We start from the raw sequence: 20,886 nt of genomic DNA, 5'->3' as shown, positions 1-20,886 counted from the left end.
TTCAAGACTGTTGGAAAAGCATTCCTCATGAAGCTGGCTCAGAGAATGGCAAGAGGGTGCAAAGCTGTCATCAAGGCAAAGGCGTGGCTACTTTGAAGAATCTAAAATGTCAAATATATTTTGATTTGTTTAACACTTTTATTATACAACGTAGAAAAAAGTTTTTAAAAATAAAGGAAAACCCTTGAATGAATAGGTGTGTCGACTTTTGGCTGGGACTGTGTATACAGTGGGGCAAAAAAGTATTTAGTCAGCCACCAATTGTGCAAGTTCTCCCACTTAAAAAGATGAGAGAGGCCTGTAATTTTCATCAAAGGTACACTTCAACTATGACAGACAAAATTAGGGAAAAAAATCCAGAAAATCACATTGTAGGATTTTTTATTAATTTATTTGCAAATTATGGTGGAATATAAGTATTTGGTCAATAACAAAAGTTTATCTCAATACTTTGTTATATACCCTTTGTTGGTAATGACAGAGGTCATTCACAAGGTTTTCACACACTGTTTCTGGTATTTTGGCCCATTCCTCCATGCAGATCTCCTCTAGAGCAGTGATGTTTTGGGGCTGTTGCTGGGCAACACAGACTTTCAACTCCCTCCAAATATTTTCTATGGGGTTGAGATCTGGAGACTGGCTAGGCCACTCCAGGACCTTGAAATGCTTTTCACGACGCCACTCCTTTGTTGCCCGGGCGGTGTGTTTGGGATCATTGTCATGCTGAAAGACCCAGCCACGTTTCATCTTCAATGCCCTTGCTGATGGAAAGAGGTTTGCACTCAAAATCTCACGATACATTGCCCCATTCATTTCCTTTACACGGATCAGTCGTCCTGGTCCCTTTGCAGAAAAACAGCCCCAAAGCATGATGTTTCCACCCCCATGATTCACAGTAGGTATGGTGTTCTTTGGATGCAACTCAGCATTCTTTGTCCTCCAAACATGACGAGTGTACCAAAAAGTTATATTTTGGTTTCATCTGACCATATGACGTTCTCCCAATCTTCTTCTGAATCATCCAAATGCTCTCTAGCAAACTTCAGATGGGACATGTACTGGCCTAAGCAGGGGGACACGTCTGGCACTGCAGGATTTGAGTCCCTGGCGGTGTAGTGTGTTACTGATGGTAGGCTTTGTTACTTTGGTCCCCCCGTGTGGTTCTGGGATTTTTGTACACTGTTCTTGTTCTCGCCCCAGATCGAGGGAGATTATCAGTGGTCTTGTATGTCTTCCATTTCCTAATAATTGCTCCCACAGTTGATTTCTTCAAACCAAGCTGCTTACCTATTGCAGATTCAGTCTTCCCAGCCTGGTGCAGGTCTACAATTTTGTTTCTGGTGTCCTTTGACAGCTCTTTGGTCTTGGCCATAGCGGAGTTTGAGGTGTGACTGTTTGAGGTTTTGGACAAGTGTCTTTTATACTGATAACAAATTCAAACAGGTGCCATTAATACAGGTAACGAGTGGAGGACAGAGGAGCCTCTTAAAGAAGAAGTTACAGGTCTGTGAGAGCCAGAAATCTTGCTTTGTAGGTGACCAAATACTTATTTTCCACCATAATTTGCGAATAAATTCATAAAAAAATCCTACAATGTAATTTTCTGGATTTCTTTTCTCATTTTGTCTGTCATAGTTGAAGTGTACCTATGATGAAAATTACAGGCCTCTCTCATCCTTTTAAGTGGGAGAACTTACACAATTGGTGGCTGACTAAATACTTTTTTTGCCCCACTGTATATATATATATATATATATATATATATTTCAGACTAATTGAAGCTCATTCAATATTTTATGTGAAGCAAAACATGTATAAATGCATAAATAAATAGTGTCTCGATCCACGGGGCTCTATTAGAATTGAAATGTTTTGAATGTTAGAATGTCTATGTGCAATGGAAGAATGGGCTTATATATTTTTTTATCCTCGTTTACGCATAATTCTCTATACTTCTGGCTGCCGTTAATATATTTTCACATCAAAATAGACAGTATGGGAAAATACAGGTACATTCTCCCCTCTCCCTGTGTGTTTTGTGTGAGAGATAGAGTGCTTATAGGGGCAGGCTGCTGTGGCTTTAAGGAGTCTGTTCTGTTGGTCTGTTATTGGATGGTAGATATGTGCTCTGTGCACCAATAGCATGCAGAACTGTACAAAGAGATCTACTCCCTCCCCCCAGCCTCAGCACCGTAACCCTTAGAATACTCCGAGCTGGAGGAGAGAGAGGGATGCGCTCACATTCACGGAGACACACTAGAATCTAAAAACAACATACTTTCTGCTGTACAAAATTAATCGAAAATGCTAAATGGAATATACATTCTGGAGATGTATTTTGGTATGAAGCTCTTTTTTATGGACAACATTTCAAACGGAATTGTGTTGTAACGGATCAGGGATGACAAAGAGAATGGGATACCGAAACTGGAGATGGTTGGCTCTTTGGTGGCGTCATTTCATTCTCTTATGGACTACAATAGACGGACAGACTCGCTACACCATCCCGGAGGAACTGAAACAGGGCTCTGTGGTAGGAAATCTAGCCAAAGATCTGGGTTTGGGACTCTCTGAGATTTTTGACCGTAAACTGTATGTCGCCTCTGAGGCTGGCAAGCAGTATTTCAATGTGGATGCGGGGAAGGGCGAGCTGGTCGTCAATGAGAGAATAGACAGAGAGACGTTATGCGGACCAAGTGCCAGCTGCGTTTTACCTCTGCAGGTTGTCATTGAGAACCCGTTACAGTTGCACCGTATTGAGGTGGAAATACGAGACATAAATGACAATTCTCCTAATTTCTTAACAAAAGATCGTGTTCTGAAAATGGCTGAATTGACAGCTGTAGGCGCGCGTTTTCCGTTGAAAAGTGCAGAGGACCCCGACGTGGGAAGCAATTCACTTAAATCCTACATTCTTAGTAAAGACGAATGTTTCAGTGTAAAAGTTAAAGACATTGAAGGAGGACGAAAAATCCCAGAGCTAGTGTTAGAGAAGCCACTGGACAGAGAGAAAAAAGCTGTCCATGAGCTATTATTGACGGCTCTAGATGGAGGCACTCCGGCTAGGTCTGGAACTTCACAGATCACGGTCACTGTCCTTGATAATAATGACAATAATCCCGTATTTCAGAAAGCTGTATATAATGTAAGGGTTAATGAAAATAGCGAAAAGGGCACTTCCTTGATTAAGCTTGAGGCTACTGACTCAGACGAGGGTGTCAACGGGGAGATAGAATATTCATTCGGCGAGCATACACTAGAGTCAGTGTTATCTGTGTTTGATATTGATGCAGTAACGGGGGAAATGTTTCTAAAAGGGGAATTAGATTATGAGAGTGCAGCTTATTATCGTATAGACATTACTGCAGTAGATAAAGGCATCCCAGAAATGGAGGGACACTGTCGGGTACAGGTCGAAGTAACAGACGTTAATGACAATGCTCCCGAAATTGTCCTCACCTCCAAACCTAGTCCAGTGCGCGAGGACGCACCGAGTGGCACGGTAGTGGCTTTGATCAGTGCCCGTGACCTAGACTCCGGGAATAACGGTAAAGTAACGTTACAACTTACAAAAGGACATCCTTTCAGTTTGAAACCGTCATTTTCTGATAATTATGCACTGGTCACCAGTGGTGTTTTAGACAGAGAGAGTTTCTCAGAGTATAATATTGAGATAACAGCCACTGATTCAGGTTCCCCTCCCCTGACTACCAAGAAAACTATACCAGTCAGCATCATTGATGTCAACGACAACCCCCCTAAATTCAGCCAGTCCTCATATAATGTCTATTTAAAAGAGAATGGACCACCAGGCTCAATGCTCTCCTCAGTATCTACATCTGACCTGGATTTCGGGGATAATGCCAAGATTTCCTACTCCATCTTAGACTCCAAAGTGCAGGATGTGTCTGTATCCTCCTATGTGTACATAAACTCTGACAACGGCAGCATCTACAGCATGCACTCATACGACCATGAGAAACTGAAGGTGTTTCAGATTCTGGTGCAGGCCAAGGACCACGGCTCTCCCTCTCTGAGCAGCAACGTCACTGTCCATGTTTTTATCCTGGACCAGAATGACAATGCCCCCGCTGTTATTTACCCCTCCGCTGCCCTGGGATCGCTCTCTCACCAGAACATGCCCCGCTCCGCTAAAGCAGGCCACCTGGTTACTAAGGTAACGGCTGTGGACGCAGACTCGGGCCATAACGCCTGGATCTCATATAAACTGGTGGAGGCCACAGACACGTCTCTGTTCAGTGTCAATCTTTACACAGGGGAGGTGAGGACTAAACGCGCTGTGTCCGAGCAGGACGACTCCTCTCAGAGGCTGCTTATAGAGATACAAGATGACGGGGAGCCGGTCCAGTCCACCACGGTCACTTTGGCCATACTGGTAGAGGACGGGCTCCACGAACCCATCTTGGACCTCCGGCAGAAAGCGCCAGAGGCTAACAAGAAAAACCCGAGAATCACCCTGTATTTGATTCTCTCTCTGGCCTCGGTGTCCGTGCTGTCTATGGTGACCTTCATCATCTTAGCAGTCAAGTGCGTTAGAAACAGCAGGAGCAGCGGTAGTTGCTGCATGAGACGGGACGACTTGGACAGCTACAAGAACCCCAACAGAAACCTGCAGATTCAGCTCAACACTGACGGGCCGATTAAGTACGTGGAGGTCCTAGGAGGGGACATGTTGTCTCAGAGTCAGTCCTTCAGGTCCTGTCTCTCTCCCATGTCAGAGTTCAGTGATTTCACCTTCGTTAAGCCCAGCAGCACCACTGACTTTAAGGAGATGATCAACGTCCTAGACGCGTCTTTACCCGACAGCGCCTGGACCTTTGAGAGCCAGCAGGTGAGAAGTGACGTCGGTCTATAATTTACTGTGGACTGTTCTGTGGTGTAGAGTATCAACATACAGGCCTACCAAACATCCTGCTTGGAACACACTGCTTGAATCAACGTCGATTCCACGTCATTTCAATGAAATTATGTTGAACCAACGTGGATTAGACGTTGAATTGTATGTCTGTGCCCAGTGGGATGCGTGTTTTGGGCTTCAACATTCAACGAATGGAAACTTGTCCTTTTGGCAGTATTTTTCATTGATGCATTATGACATAGGAATATTACTGCAAGTTAATGTTAAGACTCAGTATGTGACATACTATAGCCTGTAAATAAATAGGCTAGCGATTAATGATATGCAACTGACGTTGAAGTGCAATTTATAATTCAAGCAGTATTTTGTCATATTGAAATAGGGTTGCAAAATAATGGTAATTTTCCCCATTGTCTTCCAAAAAGATCCTGGTTGAATGATTCTCAGATTCCCTGCGTATTCCCTCTTAATTCCGGCAATCTTCCAACTGGGATTTCTGGAAAACCAGGGAATTTTGGGAAATGTACTGGAATTTTGCAACCTTAGGTTAAAATGATTTCAGCATTCAACAAAATGATGCAACAGTGCTTCCATTCAGATTCATAAAAAATGATCGTAACGCTTCATTTTACGGGGTCCTAAGTACAGTGTAGTAACATGTGTAGTTTACAACTAACAAGGATTGTCGTGAACTGTAACATCGCATAGTCACAGTGTAATAACAACATGTAACTGGCAGTAATTGCGGTATGCTATTACAGAGGTGAAACAATGAGTGCTTGTTACCATGCTTGTTACAAACGGGCAGGTTTCCACTAAATTCACCGACTTTGTGTTTTGCTTCTTCTCAGCTGCAGACAGTTACAACTGTCACCAAGGTTGTGATCCCTCGTGGATGCACTGGGCGCCTGAGGCATTATAGCCTGTGCTCAATGGGCTCTCATTACTTACCCTTGAATGTGCACTGTTCAAACGTTCTCTCTCTGGGTTGTTGCTTGTGCTTGCTCCCAAAATCAAGTGAAGCATCTGGGTTGACTCGGTTGAGCAGGTAAAAACAGATCAGTAGGTCAACCTCACTGACTGGGAATCTAATATGGGTGGAATCCCAGATTTGGAAAAATGCACTTTGTCAAAGCATAGTGCATGCATTGTTTGCCTAAGTGCAATGTAATTACACGTTGTTACACTAGATTTAGCTCATTAAAACAAAGTGTGTCGCGAGGAGTACTTATTTGTAATGAATGTGTACTTATACAGTACATTACCCATTCTGACAACCTGGCCCTCATTTTAAAGCTTCAGGACATTTCACTTAATTTCCCAATAAGGTACAGAAAGGAAGTGAAACGCCCAGAAGCTTTAAAATGAGGGCCAGGTTTTCGGGATGGGTAATGAACTGTATAAATACACATTAGTTAAAAGTAAGTACCCCTCAATATACACTTCCTTTTAACTAGCTAGATCCAGTGTAACAACAAGCAATTGCGTGGCACTTAAGCAAACATTACATGTGTTTTGGAACAGTGTCTTATTCCTCAGCTGGGATGACCAAGTTAACCCAGATGGAACACTTTATTTTGGTGGCAAGTGCTAGAAATAACGTTGGGTGGAGATATATTTTCAATATTGCACAATAATGGGCAAGCATGGTAACAAGCATTCATTGTTACACCTTTGTAATTACACATGCAATTACTACCAGTTACATGTTGTTATTACACTAACCCTGAGTTGTTACAGTTAACTACAGTACTTGTTACAGTGTAGTTACACATGTAACTACAATGTAATAAGGAACCCTTAAAATGAGGTGTTACCAAATGATCTTGGAATCATTTCAGCAGTGGACATATTGCCAATACTTGAATGATGTCAAAATATCATATGAATGATTTTGCTCTGTTGGTTGTAATCCACAGTCACAGATACAGTGTAATATATATTATTACTGGATTGGGTGATTTCCGTGATTCTGTTTCTATTTGGCCATAGGCCTGAGAGTTTCAGCACCGTGGACAGCGACACTACCGCGGAATCAACTGTGTTTCTTGTGGTCCTATTGTAGACAGATGCTGCGTCCCAAATTGGCACCCTATGCCCTATACAGTGCCCTTCTTTTGACCAGGCCTGTAAGATTTTCAAATAGATTGCAGCTCAATCAATATTTAATGTATAATAGGGAAAACAGGTGTGTCCTCCCAGTGGGCTCTTTGAGAATAGCAGTGTTTTGGATGATACCTGTGCGTAATGGGAGATTCTATTTCTGATCATTGTTTACACTTTCACGCAGTCCTATCTGTTGGCTATCGGCTGCCATGTCCATAATATATTTCACATTATTATTGTTGTGTAATCGAAAATAGTCATTTTATCATCTCTCTCTCTCTCTCTCTCTCTCTCTCTCTCTCTCTCTCTCTCTGTCTCTCGCTCTCTCTCTCTCTCTCTCTCTCTCTCTCTCTCTCTCTCTCTCTCTCTGTGTGCTGTGTCACCGTGCCTATAGGCCTAGCTACTGTGGCTTTAAGAAAGAAGACTGTTCTGTTGGCCCCTCATTGGATGTTACATGCAGACTGTGCACCAATAGTGTGCAGAACTGTACAAAGAGATCTACTCCCTCCCCCCAACCTCAGCATCGTAACCCTCACAATACTCCGAGCTGGAGGAGAGAGAGGGAGGCGTTCACACAGACGAATATATAATGTAATTTAAACACAGTATCCTTTCCGATATCCAAACTTTAGAAACATGCTAAATGGAATATGCGTTCTGGAGATGCATTTTGATATAAATCTCTTCGGTCTGGACAGTATTTTTGGAATTGCATTATAACGGATCAGGGATGACAAAGAGAATGGGATACAGAGACTGGAGATGGCTGGCTCTTTGGTGGCATAATTTCTTTCTCTTGTGGAGTACAATAGACGGACAGACTCGCTACACCATCTCGGAGGAACTGAAACAGGGCTCTGTGGTAGGAAATCTAGCCAAAGATCTGGGTTTGGGACTATCTGATTTTTTTGACCGTAAGCTGCGTGTCGCTTCTGAGGCTGGTAAGCAGTATTTCAATGTGGATGCGGGGAAGGGCGAGCTGGTCGTCAATGAGAGAATAGACAGAGAGACCTTATGCGGACAAAGCGCCAGCTGCGTTTTACCTCTGCAGGTTGTCATTGAAAACCCCTTACAGTTGCACCGAATTGAGGTGGAAATACGAGACATAAATGACAATTCGCCTAGTTTTCTTACAAAGGAGCTCACATTGAAAATAGCAGAATCGACAGTTGCGGGCGCACGTTTTCCTTTGGAGAGTGCAGAGGACCCTGACGTGGGCAGTAATTCCCTTAAATCCTATACTATTAGTAAAGATGAGTGTTTTACGTTGAAGGTAAAGGAGCTTGGTAATGGAAAGAAAATACCAGAACTAGTTTTAGAGAAGCCCTTAGACCGAGAGAAAAAATCTGTCCATAAGCTGCTGTTAACAGCTTTAGATGGAGGCAATCCTGTCAGATCCGGGACGGCAGAGATAACTATTACTGTGCTTGACGTAAACGATAATTTTCCAGTATTTGAAAAGTCTGTGTACAAAGTTTCTATCCACGAAAATAGTGCAAAAGGGACATTTATGAATAAACTTAAAGCGACAGATATTGACGAGGGTCAAAATGGGGAGATAAACTATTCGTTTGGTGAGCGCACCCCTGAGTCTGTGCTTTCTACATTTAATATGGATCCAGACACAGGGGATATTTTTTTGAAGGGGGATTTAGATTTCGAAAGAGCTACAACATATGACATTGACATCACGGCGAGAGATGAAGGCACTCCTGAAATGGAAGGACACTGTCGCGTGCAGGTAGAGGTAATAGACGTTAACGACAATTCGCCTGAAATTGTCCTCACTTCCCAACCAAACCCGGTGCGCGAGAACGCGCCCAGTGGCACGGTAGTAGCTTTGATCAGTGCCCGGGACCTTGACTCCGGTAATAACGGTAAAGTGACGTTACAGCTCCCACGAGGTTATCCTTTTAGTCTGAAACCGTCCTATTCTAATAATTACGCACTGGTCACAAGTGATGTTTTAGACAGAGAGAGTTTCTCAGAGTATAATATTGAGATAACAGCCACTGATTCGGGCTCCCCTCCCCTGACTACCAAGAAAACTATACCAGTCACTATCATTGATGTCAACGACAACCCCCCTAAATTCTCTCAGCCCTTCTATAATGTATATTTAAAAGAGAATGGACTACCAGGATCCATGCTATCCTCAGTATCTGCATCTGACCTGGATTTCGGAGATAATGCCAAGATCTCCTACTCCATCCTAGACTCCAAAGCTCAGGACGTTTCTGTGTCTTCCTATGTGTACATGAACACTGATAACGGCAGTATCTACAGTATGCACTCGTTTGACTATGAGAAACTAAAGGTGTTTCAGATTCTGGTGCAGGCAAAGGACCACGGCTCTCCCTCTCTGAGCAGCAACGTCACTGTCCATGTTTTTATCCTGGACCAGAACGACAACGCCCCCGCTGTTATTTACCCCTCCGCTGCCCTGGGCTCGCTCTCTCACCAGAAGATGCCCCGCTCCGCTAAAGCAGGCCACCTCGTTACTAAGGTAACGGCCGTGGACGCAGACTCGGGCCATAACGCCTGGGTCTCGTATAAGCTGGCTGAGGCCACAGACACGTCTCTGTTCAGTGTCAATCTTTACACAGGAGAGGTGAGGACTAAACGCGCTGTGTCCGAACAGGACGACTCCTCTCAGAGGCTGCTTATAGAGATACAAGATGACGGGGAGCCGGTCCAGTCTGCCACGGTCACATTGACCATACAGGTAGAGGACGGGCTCCACGAACTCATCTCGGACCTTCGGCAGAAAGCGCCAGAGCCTAGTAAGAAAAGCGGGAAAATCACCCTGTATTTGATTCTCTCTCTGGCCTCGGTGTCCGTGCTGTCTCTGGTGACTTTTGTCATCTTAGCAGTCAAGTGCGTTAGAAACAGCAGGAGCAGCGGTAGTTGCTGCATGAGACGGGACGACTTGGACGGCTACAAGAACCCCAACAGAAACCTGCAGATTCAGCTCAACACTGACGGACCGATTAAGTACGTGGAGGTCCTAGGAGGGGACATGTTGTCTCAGAGTCAGTCCTTCAGGTCATGTCTCTCTCCCATGTCAGAGTTCAGTGATTTCACCTTCGTTAAGCCCAGCAGCACCACTGACTTTAAGGAGATGATCAACGTCCTAGACGCGTCTTTACCCGACAGCGCCTGGACCTTTGAGAGCCAGCAGGTGAGCGCTGTAGTGACTTATAGTTTAATTGTGACACTTGGATATTGATAACAACCTATTTTTTGTATTCTGCTCTGTGATGCTTGTTAATTTGTGACGGATAGGCTTTCAGCCTTATAATTAGGAATTAGAAAACTAGGATATCTTTACTGAAGCCACAGTATTGTAATTTAAATTGGATATCTGTGCTATCCAACCATGAAAAGTTTTCTATTTCATAAGTCGAAGTTTGCCTTTCCCGTGATATTTGGTTCTGGTCTTTCTGATTTATACGAATTATATCTTGACAGTAATTGGCTACAAGGTTATAATTGAAAACATGTATTTATTGTAGTATCGTGAGCTCAGCACAGAATAAAAAATGCTCAAATGGTGTTTTGTTTTTAGATGAATCCAAGTTCGCATGTGTATTATTTAGAAGCTGACATATGGCCGAGTTTATATTGGGCCTGTGCATGACGTTTGCTCTATCAGTCATCCGTTATCTACAAGGCTCAGCATTTCAGCACCATTGTTGTGGACAGCGACACACCCTGGTTGCTGAATCAGCTGTGCGGTTTTGTGGAAGCAATTGCAAACAGTTTGAGAGGTAGAAACAGAGAAGGTAGACAGAGACATTTATTTTTTCAGAAATAAGTGCTGCTCAGTTAATATTTATATAAACTCTGCATATATAATGTTCACGTAAATATTTTTTGTATATTTGTTTTATCTTGTTTTACATCTTTACTCATTCTTTAGGCCGAACTAAATGATGTCCTTACTAATGTATTTATTTTACCACCAATATTGACAGTAGGGGAGAGTGGGGTAAATTGAGCCATTTTTATATTTCAGCATCACTCCGTAAATAAAAATAAAAAATAGTATTATTTCTAACGACGATACGGTATCTACACATATTTCAGGATGCTGTGTATCGCTGGAAATCATCAGCATTCATGTAAATATGACAACTTTTAAAACATAGCTTGTCCAAAAATGTTGGTCTCCTGGCAAAACGTAGTTGTGTAAGTTGAGCAGCTGGACAGGGTATGTTAAGGCGCCGATACACATTTCTGTACTGAATGAAATATTACCACTACCACTACCTTTTTAAAACCAAATCCACAGACGATGCAATCGCCATCACCATGAACACTGCCCTATCCCATCTGGACAAGAGGAATACCTACGTAAGAATGCTGTTCATTGACTGTAGCTCAGCATTCAACACCACAGTACCCTCCAAGCTCATCATTAAGCTTGAGGCCCTGGGTCTCAGTAATGCCCTGTGCTATTGGGTCCTGAACTTCCTGACGGGCCACCCCCGGGTGGTGAAGGTAGCAAACAACATGGACAAACTGAAATAGTCCACCCACACAGACAGTGTGATGAAGAAGGCGCAACAGCGCCTCTTCAACCTCAGGAGGCTGAAGAAATGTGGCTTTTCACCTAAAACCCTCACAAATATTAACAGATGCATAATTGAGAGCATCCTGTCTGGCTGTATCACCGCCTTGTATGGCAACTGCACCGCCCACAACCGCAGGGCTCTCAGAGGGTGGTGTGGTCTGCACAACGCATCACAGGGGGAAAACTACCTGCCCTCCAAGACACCTACAGCACCCGATGTCACAGGAAGGCCAAAAAGATCATCAAGGACAACAACCACCCGAGCCACTGCCTGTTCACCCCGCTACCACCCAGAAGTCGAGGTCAGTACAGGTACATCAAAGCTGGGACCGAGAGACTGAAAAATAGCTTCTATCTCAAGGCCATCAGACTGTTAAACAGCCATCACTAACACAGAGAGGCTGCTGCCTACTTACAGACTTGAAATCATTGGCCATTCTAACAAATGGATCTCTAGTCACTTTATTAATGCCACTTTAATAATGTTTGCATATCTTGCACTACTCATCACATTTGTATATACTGTATTTTATACCACTTATTGCATCTTGCCTATGCTGCTCGGTCATTGCTCATCCATATATTTATATATACATATTCTTATTCAATCCCTTTACTTAGATTTGTGTGTATTAGGTAGTTGTTGTGGAATTGTTAGATTACATGTTAGATATTGCTGCACTGTCGGAACTAAAAGCACAAGCATTTCACTACACTCGCAATAACATCTGCTAACAACCATGTGTATGTGACCAACAAAATGTGATTTGGTTTTATATATTTTTTTCCCAAAACACAGTTCAATAAAATCAGTTTTTTTTTTTTGTCTTTTGAAAATTTTTAAGCATCTTTTAACGCAGACGCAACACCTAATAAACACTTTGTACTTTTTTTTTTTTTTTTTTTTTTGCGTAGGCCAGGTGCCTCGTTTATAAAAATGTTCTTAGATTTATACTTGAACTTAGTCGTAATATCATTTCCGACGGTGTGCTTGCGTTCAATTCATAAAAGATACTGAGCATAAAAAAACTTGCTTGCGCAGGTTCTAAGAAGCCCGTTTGTAACGTACGCACCTGTGATCTATAAATCTCAAATGAACTTAAAATTGACGGCACATGAACGCGCCTTACAATCAGCGATTTCCCCTTATAGAAACTACTTATATGTGGTTTTCTGCGTAAGTCATACTTAAGATCAAAATGGATCGTAAGTCCGTTTTAAAAATGAGGCCCCAGGCCCTGTTGTTACCTCTTACCCCAGCAATAATGCTGTGCATTACCCCTCAACTTACCCCAAGGCAAACATTTTGGACTATATTAGCCTACACAGCTACTGTAAAAGGATGCACTTTCATGTTAAGTTTAGGACCTCATATTGCAGCTTATAGAGACCCAACTGATGTATAGAACAATTTTAAAAGTTTCTACTTTTGTTTAGATACAAGTATCATGAACCTCTAACACAACAAATTAATTTGAATTTGTAAAAATCCATTTATTGGACATAAAATGCTTACCACTTTATCTATGTGGTTTCTTCCTTCACAGACTCCATGAAATGATGACCTTTTCTTAAGCATTTGGTCGAATTATGCATTTTGTGTATGGTTTCCTAGAAACAAGGGCAGCTCAACTTACCCCACTCTCCCCTATGCTATATTGTATATTATAGACTGGGTGGTTCGACCCCTCAATGCTGATTGGCTGACAGCCGTGGTATATCAGACCGTGGACCATGGATATGACAAAACATTTATTTTTACTGCTCTAGTTACGTTGGTAAGCAGTTTATAATAGCACTAAGGCTTCTCAGGAGTTTGTGATATATGGCCAATATGCCACGGCTAAGACCTGTATCCAGGTACTCTCCTTTGCGTCGTACATAATAACTATTCTTAGCCATGGTATATTGGCCATATACCACACCAACTCGGGCCTTATTGTTTAAATGAAAAATACAGTCACTTTATCCACTCCCTCTCTCTATGCCAGTTAAAGTGCTTTAAGCAGAGCCTGGCTGCTGTGGCTTTAAGAAGTCTATCCTGTTGGCCCCTTATTGGATGCTAGAGCTGCACGCTGTGCACCAATAGTGCGCAGAACTGTACAAAGAGATCTACTCCCTCCCCCCAGCCTCAGCACAGTTACCCTTACAATACTCAGAGCTGGAGAAGAGAAAGGGATGCGCTCACACACACGGAGACACAATATCATCTAAACACTTTAACATTACCGTGATACAACATTTATAGAAACATGCTACATGGAATATGCGTTCTGGAGATTCATTTTGATATGAACGTCTTTGTTCTGCACAGTAGTTTTGGAATTGTGTTATAACGGATCGGGGATGACAAAGAGAATGGGATACCGAGACTGGAGATGGCTGGCTCTTTGGTGGCATCATTTCTTTCTCTTGTGGACTACAATAGACGGACAGACTCGCTACACCATCTCGGAGGAACTGAAACAGGGCTCTGTGGTAGGAAATCTAGCCAAAGATCTGGGTTTGGGACTATCTGAGTTTTTTGACCGTAAGCTGCGTGTCGCCTCTGAGGCTGGTAAGCAGTATTTCAGCGTGGATGCGGGGAAGGGCGAGCTGGTCGTGAATGAGAGAATAGACAGAGAGACTTTATGCGGACAAAGCGCCAGCTGCGTTTTACCTCTGCAGGTTGTCATTGAGAACCCGTTACAACTGTATCGTGTTGAGGTTGAAATACAAGATATAAATGATAATTCTCCAAGTTTCCCTTCCAAACAACACCCGTTAGAGATAGCTGAAACAACTGCGGCAGGTGTACGTTTTCCCTTGGAAAGCGCACAAGACCCAGATGTGGGGAGTAATTCTCTAAAGTCATACATTCTTAGTAAAGATGAATGTTTTACTTTAAAGGTAAAAGAACTCTCTGGCGGCAGAAAGGTACCAGAACTAGTCTTGACCAAAGCTCTGGACCGAGAGAAAAAAACTGTCCATCATCTATTGTTGACAGTTGTAGACGGGGGCAACCCAGTGAGATCCGGAACCTCGCAGATAACTATTACAGTTCTCGATGTAAATGATAATGTGCCCGTTTTTGAAAATGCAGTGTATAAAGTTTCTGTAAGTGAAAAAAGCGCAGAGGGCACTTTCATAGTTAATCCTAGAGCAACAGACGCCGATGACGGACAGAATGGACAGATAGAATATTCGTTCGGTGTCCATACGTCAGACTCGGTGCTATCTGTTTTTGAGATTGATTTTCTAACAGGAAAAATCATTTTAAAAGGGCAATTAGATTTTGAGAGCGCTGCAAATTATGAAATTGACATCAGTGCGAAAGACAAAGGTAGCCCTAGAATGGAGGGACATTGTAGTGTGCAGGTAGATGTAGCAGATGTAAATGACAACTCTCCCGAAATAATTTTAACCTCCAAACCAAGTCCTCTGCGTGAGGATGCACCGAGTGGCACGGTAGTAGCTTTGATCGGTGCCCGGGACCTAGACTCCGGTAATAACGGTAAAGTGACGTTACAGCTCCCACGAGGTTATCCTTTCAGTCTGAAACCTTCCTTTTCTAATAATTACGCACTGGTCACAAGTGGTGTTTTAGACAGAGAGAGTTTCTCAGAGTATAATATTGAGATAACAGCCACTGATTCGGGCTCCGCTCCCCTGACTACCAAGAAAACTATAACAGTCAGTATCATTGATGTCAACGACAACCCCCCTAAATTCAGCCAGTCCTCATATAATGTATATTTAAAAGAGAATGGACTACCAGGCTCAATGCTATCCTCAGTATCTGCATCTGACCTGGATTTCGGGGATAATGCCAAGATCTCCTACTCCATCCTAGACTCCAAAGCGCAGGACGTTTCTGTGTCTTCCTATGTGTACATGAACACTGAAAACGGCAGTATCTACAGTATGCACTCGTTTGACTATGAGAAACTAAAGGTGTTTCAGATTCTGGTGCAGGCCAAGGACCACGGCTCTCCCTCTCTGAGCAGCAACGTCACTGTCCATGTTTTTATCCTGGACCAGAACGACAACGCCCCCGCTGTTATTTACCCCTCCGCTGCCCTGGGCTCGCTCTCTCACCAGAAGATGCCCCGCTTCGCTAAAGCAGGCTACCTGGTTACTAAGGTAACCGCAGTGGACGCAGACTCGGGCCATAACGCCTGGATTTCATATAAACTGGCGGAGACCACAGACGCGTCTCTGTTCAGTGTCAATCTTTACACGGGGGAGGTGAGGACTAAACGCGCTGTGTCCGAACAGGACGACTCCTCTCAGAGGCTGCTTATAGAGATGCAAGATGACGGGGAGCCAGTCCAGTCCGCCACGGTCACATTGGCCATACTGGTAGAGGACGGGCTCCACGAACCCATCTTGGACCTTCGTCAGAAAGCGCCAGAGCCTAGCAAGAAAAGCGGGAGAATCACCCTGTATTTGATTATCTCTCTGGCCTCGGTGTCCGTGCTGTCTCTGGTGACTTTTGTCATCTTAGCAGTCAAGTGCGTTAGAAACAGCAGGGGCAGCGGTAGTTGCTGCATGAGATGGGACGACTTTGACGGCAACAAGAACCCCAACAGAAACCTGCAGATTCAGCTCAACACTGACGGGCCGATTAAGTACGTGGAGGTCCTGGGAGGGGATATGTTGTCTCAGAGTCAGTCCTTCAGGTCCTGTCTCTCTCCCATGTCAGAGTTCAGTGATTTCACCTTCGTTAAGCCCAGCAGCACCACTGACTTTAAGGAGATGATCAACGTCCTAGACGCGTCTTTACCCGACAACGCCTGGACCTTTGAGAGCCAGCAGGTGAGAAGTGAACTGTAGCATTGTGACGAATTGGATTGTTGGATGGAAACGGTTTTATGACGTTTGATATTAACACACAAACAATATGCGTGTATTTTTGTGTTTCAACATTCCACAACTCTAAACATTGTTCTTTTGGCAATGTTTTCATTTACTGAAGATATTAATATTATGGTAGCTTATCCTTTAGACTATGTCTGATACAAAAGTCTGTAAATAAATAATGAATATTTTTACCATTGAAGTCGCAGTGAAACTTTGAATTCAAACGGTACTTTTTCCGATTCTAATATTTTCCCTTTTGAACCAAATGCTGCAATGTTGCTTCCCTTCAGATGTATAAAAATGATATAATATTCGAAATATTGAATTCATTATCTAACCTGATGATTGTAACCATTAGAGAGCTATTGTGTAATCTATATTGTTACTATAGTTGCTGTGTAGCGTCATTCTGTGTCTTTTTGACTGGCTCGTGGACGCGTATGGGTTTCAGCACCATGGACAGTGACCCGGCTGAATGAACTGTGTGGTTTTTGTGTGTAGGAGGGCAGACAGAGATTCTTATACAATTGCTGTAAAATACATATTTTTCAGATCGACTGAAGCTCAATCGATATTTTATGCAAACTATAATCGTCAAAAATGTGTTTCTTCCACAGCCTCTTCTAGAATGGCAGTATTTTGCAAGATATCTGTGCGCAATGGGAGACTATATTTTGAAACATGTCTTACACTTTTACCTATTTTTAACTACAGGATATGGGCTGCCCATAATATATTTACAACGAGACAATGTTAACAGAGTGATTGTATATTGGAAAACAGTCTTTTTAACCGCTCTCTTTGTTATGGTGCATCAGAAAGACCTCTACGTTTAGTCTGGCTGCTGTGGCTTTAAGAGAAATATTCTGTGAGCCCCTTATTGGATGCTAGAGACACACGCTGTGCACCAATAGCATACAGAAATGTACAAAGAGATCTACTCCCCCCCCCCCCCAGCCTCAGCACCTAACACTTACAATACTCAGAGCTGCAAGAGAGAGAGAGAGCGAGTGATGCGCTCACATACACGGCGATAGAATACAATCTCAACACAACATTATTTTTGTTGTACAAAATGTATGGAAACATGCTAAATGGAATATACACACTGGGGATGTCTTTTGATATGAAGCTCTTCGTTCTGGACAGTATTTCAATGGGAATTGTGTTATAACGGATCAGGGATGACAAAGAGAATGGGATACCGAGACTGGAGATGGCTGGCTCTTTGGTGGCATAATGTCATTCTCTTGTGGAGTACAGTAGACGGACAGACTCGCTACACCATCCCGGAGGAACTGAAACAGGGCTCTGTGGTGGGAAAACTAACTAAAGATCTGGGGTTGGGACTATCTGAGGTTTTTGACCGTAAACTGCGTGTCGCCTCTGAGGCTGGTAAGCAGTATTTCAGTGTGGATGCGGGGAAGGGCGAGCTGGTCGTCAATGAGAGAATAGACAGAGAAACGTTATGCGGACAAAGCGCCAGCTGCGTTTTACCTCTGCAGGTTGTCATTGAGAACCCGTTACAGTTGCACCGTATTGAGGTGGAAATACGCGACATAAATGACAATTCACCTAGTTTCTTAACAACGGAGCTCACATTGAAAATAGCAGAATCGACAGTTGCGGGCGTGCGTTTTCCTCTGGAGAGCGCAGATGACCCAGACGTTGGAAGCAATTCGCTCAAGTCCTATACTATTAGTAAAGATGACTGTTTTAGTTTAAAAGTAAACGAGCTTCGTAATGGAAGAAAACTCCCCGAACTGGTCATAGAGAGAGCACTTGATAGAGAGAAAAAAGCTGTCCATCAGCTGCTGTTAACAGCGTTAGACGGAGGTAATCCCGTCAGATCCGGGACTTCACAGATAACTATCATAGTGCTTGACAACAACGACAACGTTCCCCTATTTGAAAACAATGTATATAAAGTGTCCATTAACGAAAATAGTCCAACGGGTACCTTCATGGTTAAACTTAAAGCGACGGATAATGACGAAGGACAAAATGGTGAGGTAAAATATACATTTGGTGAGCGTACACCCGAGTCCGTGCTTTCCACATTTGATATTAATCCAGTTACGGGGGAATTGTTTTTGAAAGGTGAATTAGATTCTGAAAGCGCTGCAAATTATGAAATTGATGTAGCTGCTAAAGATGAAGGTATTCCGGAGATGGAAGGACACTGTAGCGTGCTGGTGGAAGTAGTAGACCTAAACGACAACCCTCCGGAAATTGTCCTCACCTCCAAACCGAGCCCGGTGCGCGAGGACGCTCCTAGTGGCACGGTAGTGGCTTTGATCGGTGCCCGGGACCTAGACTCCGGGAATAACGGTAAAGTAACGTTACATCTTACAAAAGGCCATCCTTTCAGTCTGAAACCGTCCTTTTCTAATAATTATGCACTGGTCACCAGTGGTGTTTTAGACCGAGAGAGCTTCTCAGAGTATAATATTGAGATAACAGCCACTGATTCAGGCTCCCCTCCCCTGACTACCAAGAAAACTATACCAGTCAGCATCATTGATATCAACGACAACCCCCCTAAATTCACTCAGCCTTCCTACAATGTATTTTTAAAAGAGAATGGACCACCAGGATCCTTGCTATCCTCAGTATCTGCATCTGACCTGGATTTCGGAGATAATGCCAAGATTTCCTACTCCATCCTAGAGTCCAAAGTGCAGGATGTGTCTCTATCCTCCTATGTGTACATTAACTCTGACAACGGCAGTATCTACAGTATGCACTCGTTTGACTATGAGAAACTAAAGGTGTTTCAGATTCATGTGCAGGCAAAGGACCATGGCTCTCCCTCTCTGAGCAGCAACGCCACTGTCCATGTTTTTATCCTGGACCAGAATGACAATGCCCCCGCTGTTATTTACCCCTCCGCTGCCCTGGGCTCGCTCTCTCACCAGAAGATGCCCCGCTCCGCTAAAGCAGGCCACCTGGTTACTAAGGTAACGGCCGTGGACGCAGACTCGGGCCATAACGCCTGGGTCTCGTATAAGCTGGCTGAGGCCACAGACACGTCTCTGTTCAGTGTCAATCTTTACACAGGGGAGGTGAGGACTAAACGTGCTGTGTCCGAGCAGGACGACTCCTCTCAGAGGCTGCTTATAGAGATACAGGATGACGGGGTGCCGGTCCTGTCCGCCACGGTCACATTGTCCATACAGGTAGAGGACGGGCTCCACGAACCCATCTTGGATCCTCGGCAGAAAGCGCCAGAGCCTAGCAAGAAAAGCGGGAGAATCACCCTGTATTTAGTCCTCTCTCTGGCCTCGGTGTCCGTCCTGTCTATGGTGACCTTCATCATCTTAGCAGTCAAGTGCGTTAGAAACAGCAGGAGCAGCGGTAGTTGCTGCATGAGACGGGACGACTTGGACGGCTACAAGAACCCCAACAGAAACCTGCAGATTCAGCTCAACACTGACGGGCCGATTAAGTACGTGGAGGTCCTAGGAGGGGACATGTTGTCTCAGAGTCAGTCCTTCAGGTCCTGTCTCTCTCCCATGTCAGAGTTCAGTGATTTCACCTTCGTTAAGCCCAGCAGCACCACTGATTTTAAGGAGATGATCAACGTCCTAGACGCATCTTTACCCGACAGCGCCTGGACCTTTGAGAGCCAGCAGGTGAGCGGTGAGCTGTACCATTGTCACAATTATGATTCCTGACTCTAGTGCCTTTAATATGATGTCCTATCATGAGGATTCAGAGTTTAGTTTTCCTATAGGCTATGATGTCATCATCAGTGAGTGGAGACCAACCCACCTCGAGACGTTTAAAGTATCAGGGTGCAGCTTATGTACAAGATAAACGCTCTGTAGCCTATACTGCCTTGGAAATAATTGCTGGCGCAGCAGGACGAGGCGGAGCATATCAAACAAAAGGCTACAAGCTATAATTACATTGAACAAAAATATAAACGCAACGTGCAACAATTTCAAAGATTTTACTGAGGTACAGTTCATATAAAGAAATCAGTCAATTGAAATAAATAAATTCAGCCCTAATCTATGGATTTCAGATGAATGGGAATACAGATATGCATCTGTTGGTCACAGATACCTTAAAAAAAGGTAGGGGCGTGGATCAGAAAACCAGTCAGTATCTGGGGTGACCACCATTTGCCCCATCCAGCGTGACACATCTCCTTCACATAGAGTTTATCAGGCTGTTGATTGTGGCCTGTGGAGTGTTGTCCCACTCCTCTTCAATGTCTGTGTGAAGCTGCTGGATATTGGCGGGAACTGGAACACGCTGTCGAACATGTCAATCCAGAGCATCCCAAACATGCTCAATGGGTGACATATCTGGTGAGTATGCAGGCCATGGGAGAAGTGGGACATTTTCAGCTACTAGGAAATGTGTACAGATCCTTGTGACATGGGGCCGTGCATTATCATGCCGAAACATGAGGTTACGGCGGCAGATGAATGACACGACAGTGAGCCTTACACTGTAAAAATCAAACGTTTTT

At 43.7% G+C, this 20,886-nt stretch overlaps 3 protein-coding genes across 14 annotated transcripts in view; all 3 read left to right on the top strand.

Annotated features, from left to right (window-relative positions):
• Positions 1–20,886, top strand: part of LOC139366188 (protocadherin gamma-C5-like) — a 111,608-nt gene that overhangs the window by 64,744 nt on the left and 25,978 nt on the right. The window contains exon 1 of one of the 12 annotated variants that reach the window (XM_071103379.1): positions 7,533–10,166. The exons of 10 other annotated variants lie outside the window; for them this stretch is intronic. In XM_071103379.1, coding sequence (XP_070959480.1) covers positions 7,716–10,166 — 2,451 coding nt within the window. In that variant the 5' untranslated portion in view covers positions 7,533–7,715. Of the gene's footprint in view, positions 1–7,532; positions 10,167–17,318; positions 20,039–20,886 lie in introns of those variants that run through there. One more of the 12 variants, XM_071103389.1, reaches the window with a different exon arrangement.
• On the top strand, positions 2,188–4,876 carry LOC139365753 (protocadherin gamma-C5-like). Its single transcript, XM_071102837.1, has one exon. The coding sequence runs from the start codon at positions 2,402–2,404 to the stop codon at positions 4,874–4,876; it is 2,475 nt and encodes an 824-aa protein (XP_070958938.1). The 5' UTR covers positions 2,188–2,401.
• Positions 13,747–16,376, top strand: LOC139365752 (protocadherin gamma-C5-like). Its single transcript, XM_071102836.1, has one exon. The coding sequence runs from the start codon at positions 13,908–13,910 to the stop codon at positions 16,374–16,376; it is 2,469 nt and encodes an 822-aa protein (XP_070958937.1). The 5' UTR covers positions 13,747–13,907.

Source organism: Oncorhynchus clarkii, chromosome 14 (assembly GCF_045791955.1).
Source record: "Oncorhynchus clarkii lewisi isolate Uvic-CL-2024 chromosome 14, UVic_Ocla_1.0, whole genome shotgun sequence".
NCBI lineage: Eukaryota > Metazoa > Chordata > Actinopteri > Salmoniformes > Salmonidae > Oncorhynchus > Oncorhynchus clarkii.
The sequence above is the reverse complement of the archived record's forward strand: the minus strand, read 5'-3'. Positions and strand labels throughout refer to the sequence as shown.

Coding starts and splice junctions, on each gene's coding strand:
- LOC139365753 (XM_071102837.1), top strand. CDS start 2,402: ATGACAAAGAGAATGGGATACCGAAACTGGAGATGGTTGGCTCTTTGG.
- LOC139365752 (XM_071102836.1), top strand. CDS start 13,908: ATGACAAAGAGAATGGGATACCGAGACTGGAGATGGCTGGCTCTTTGG.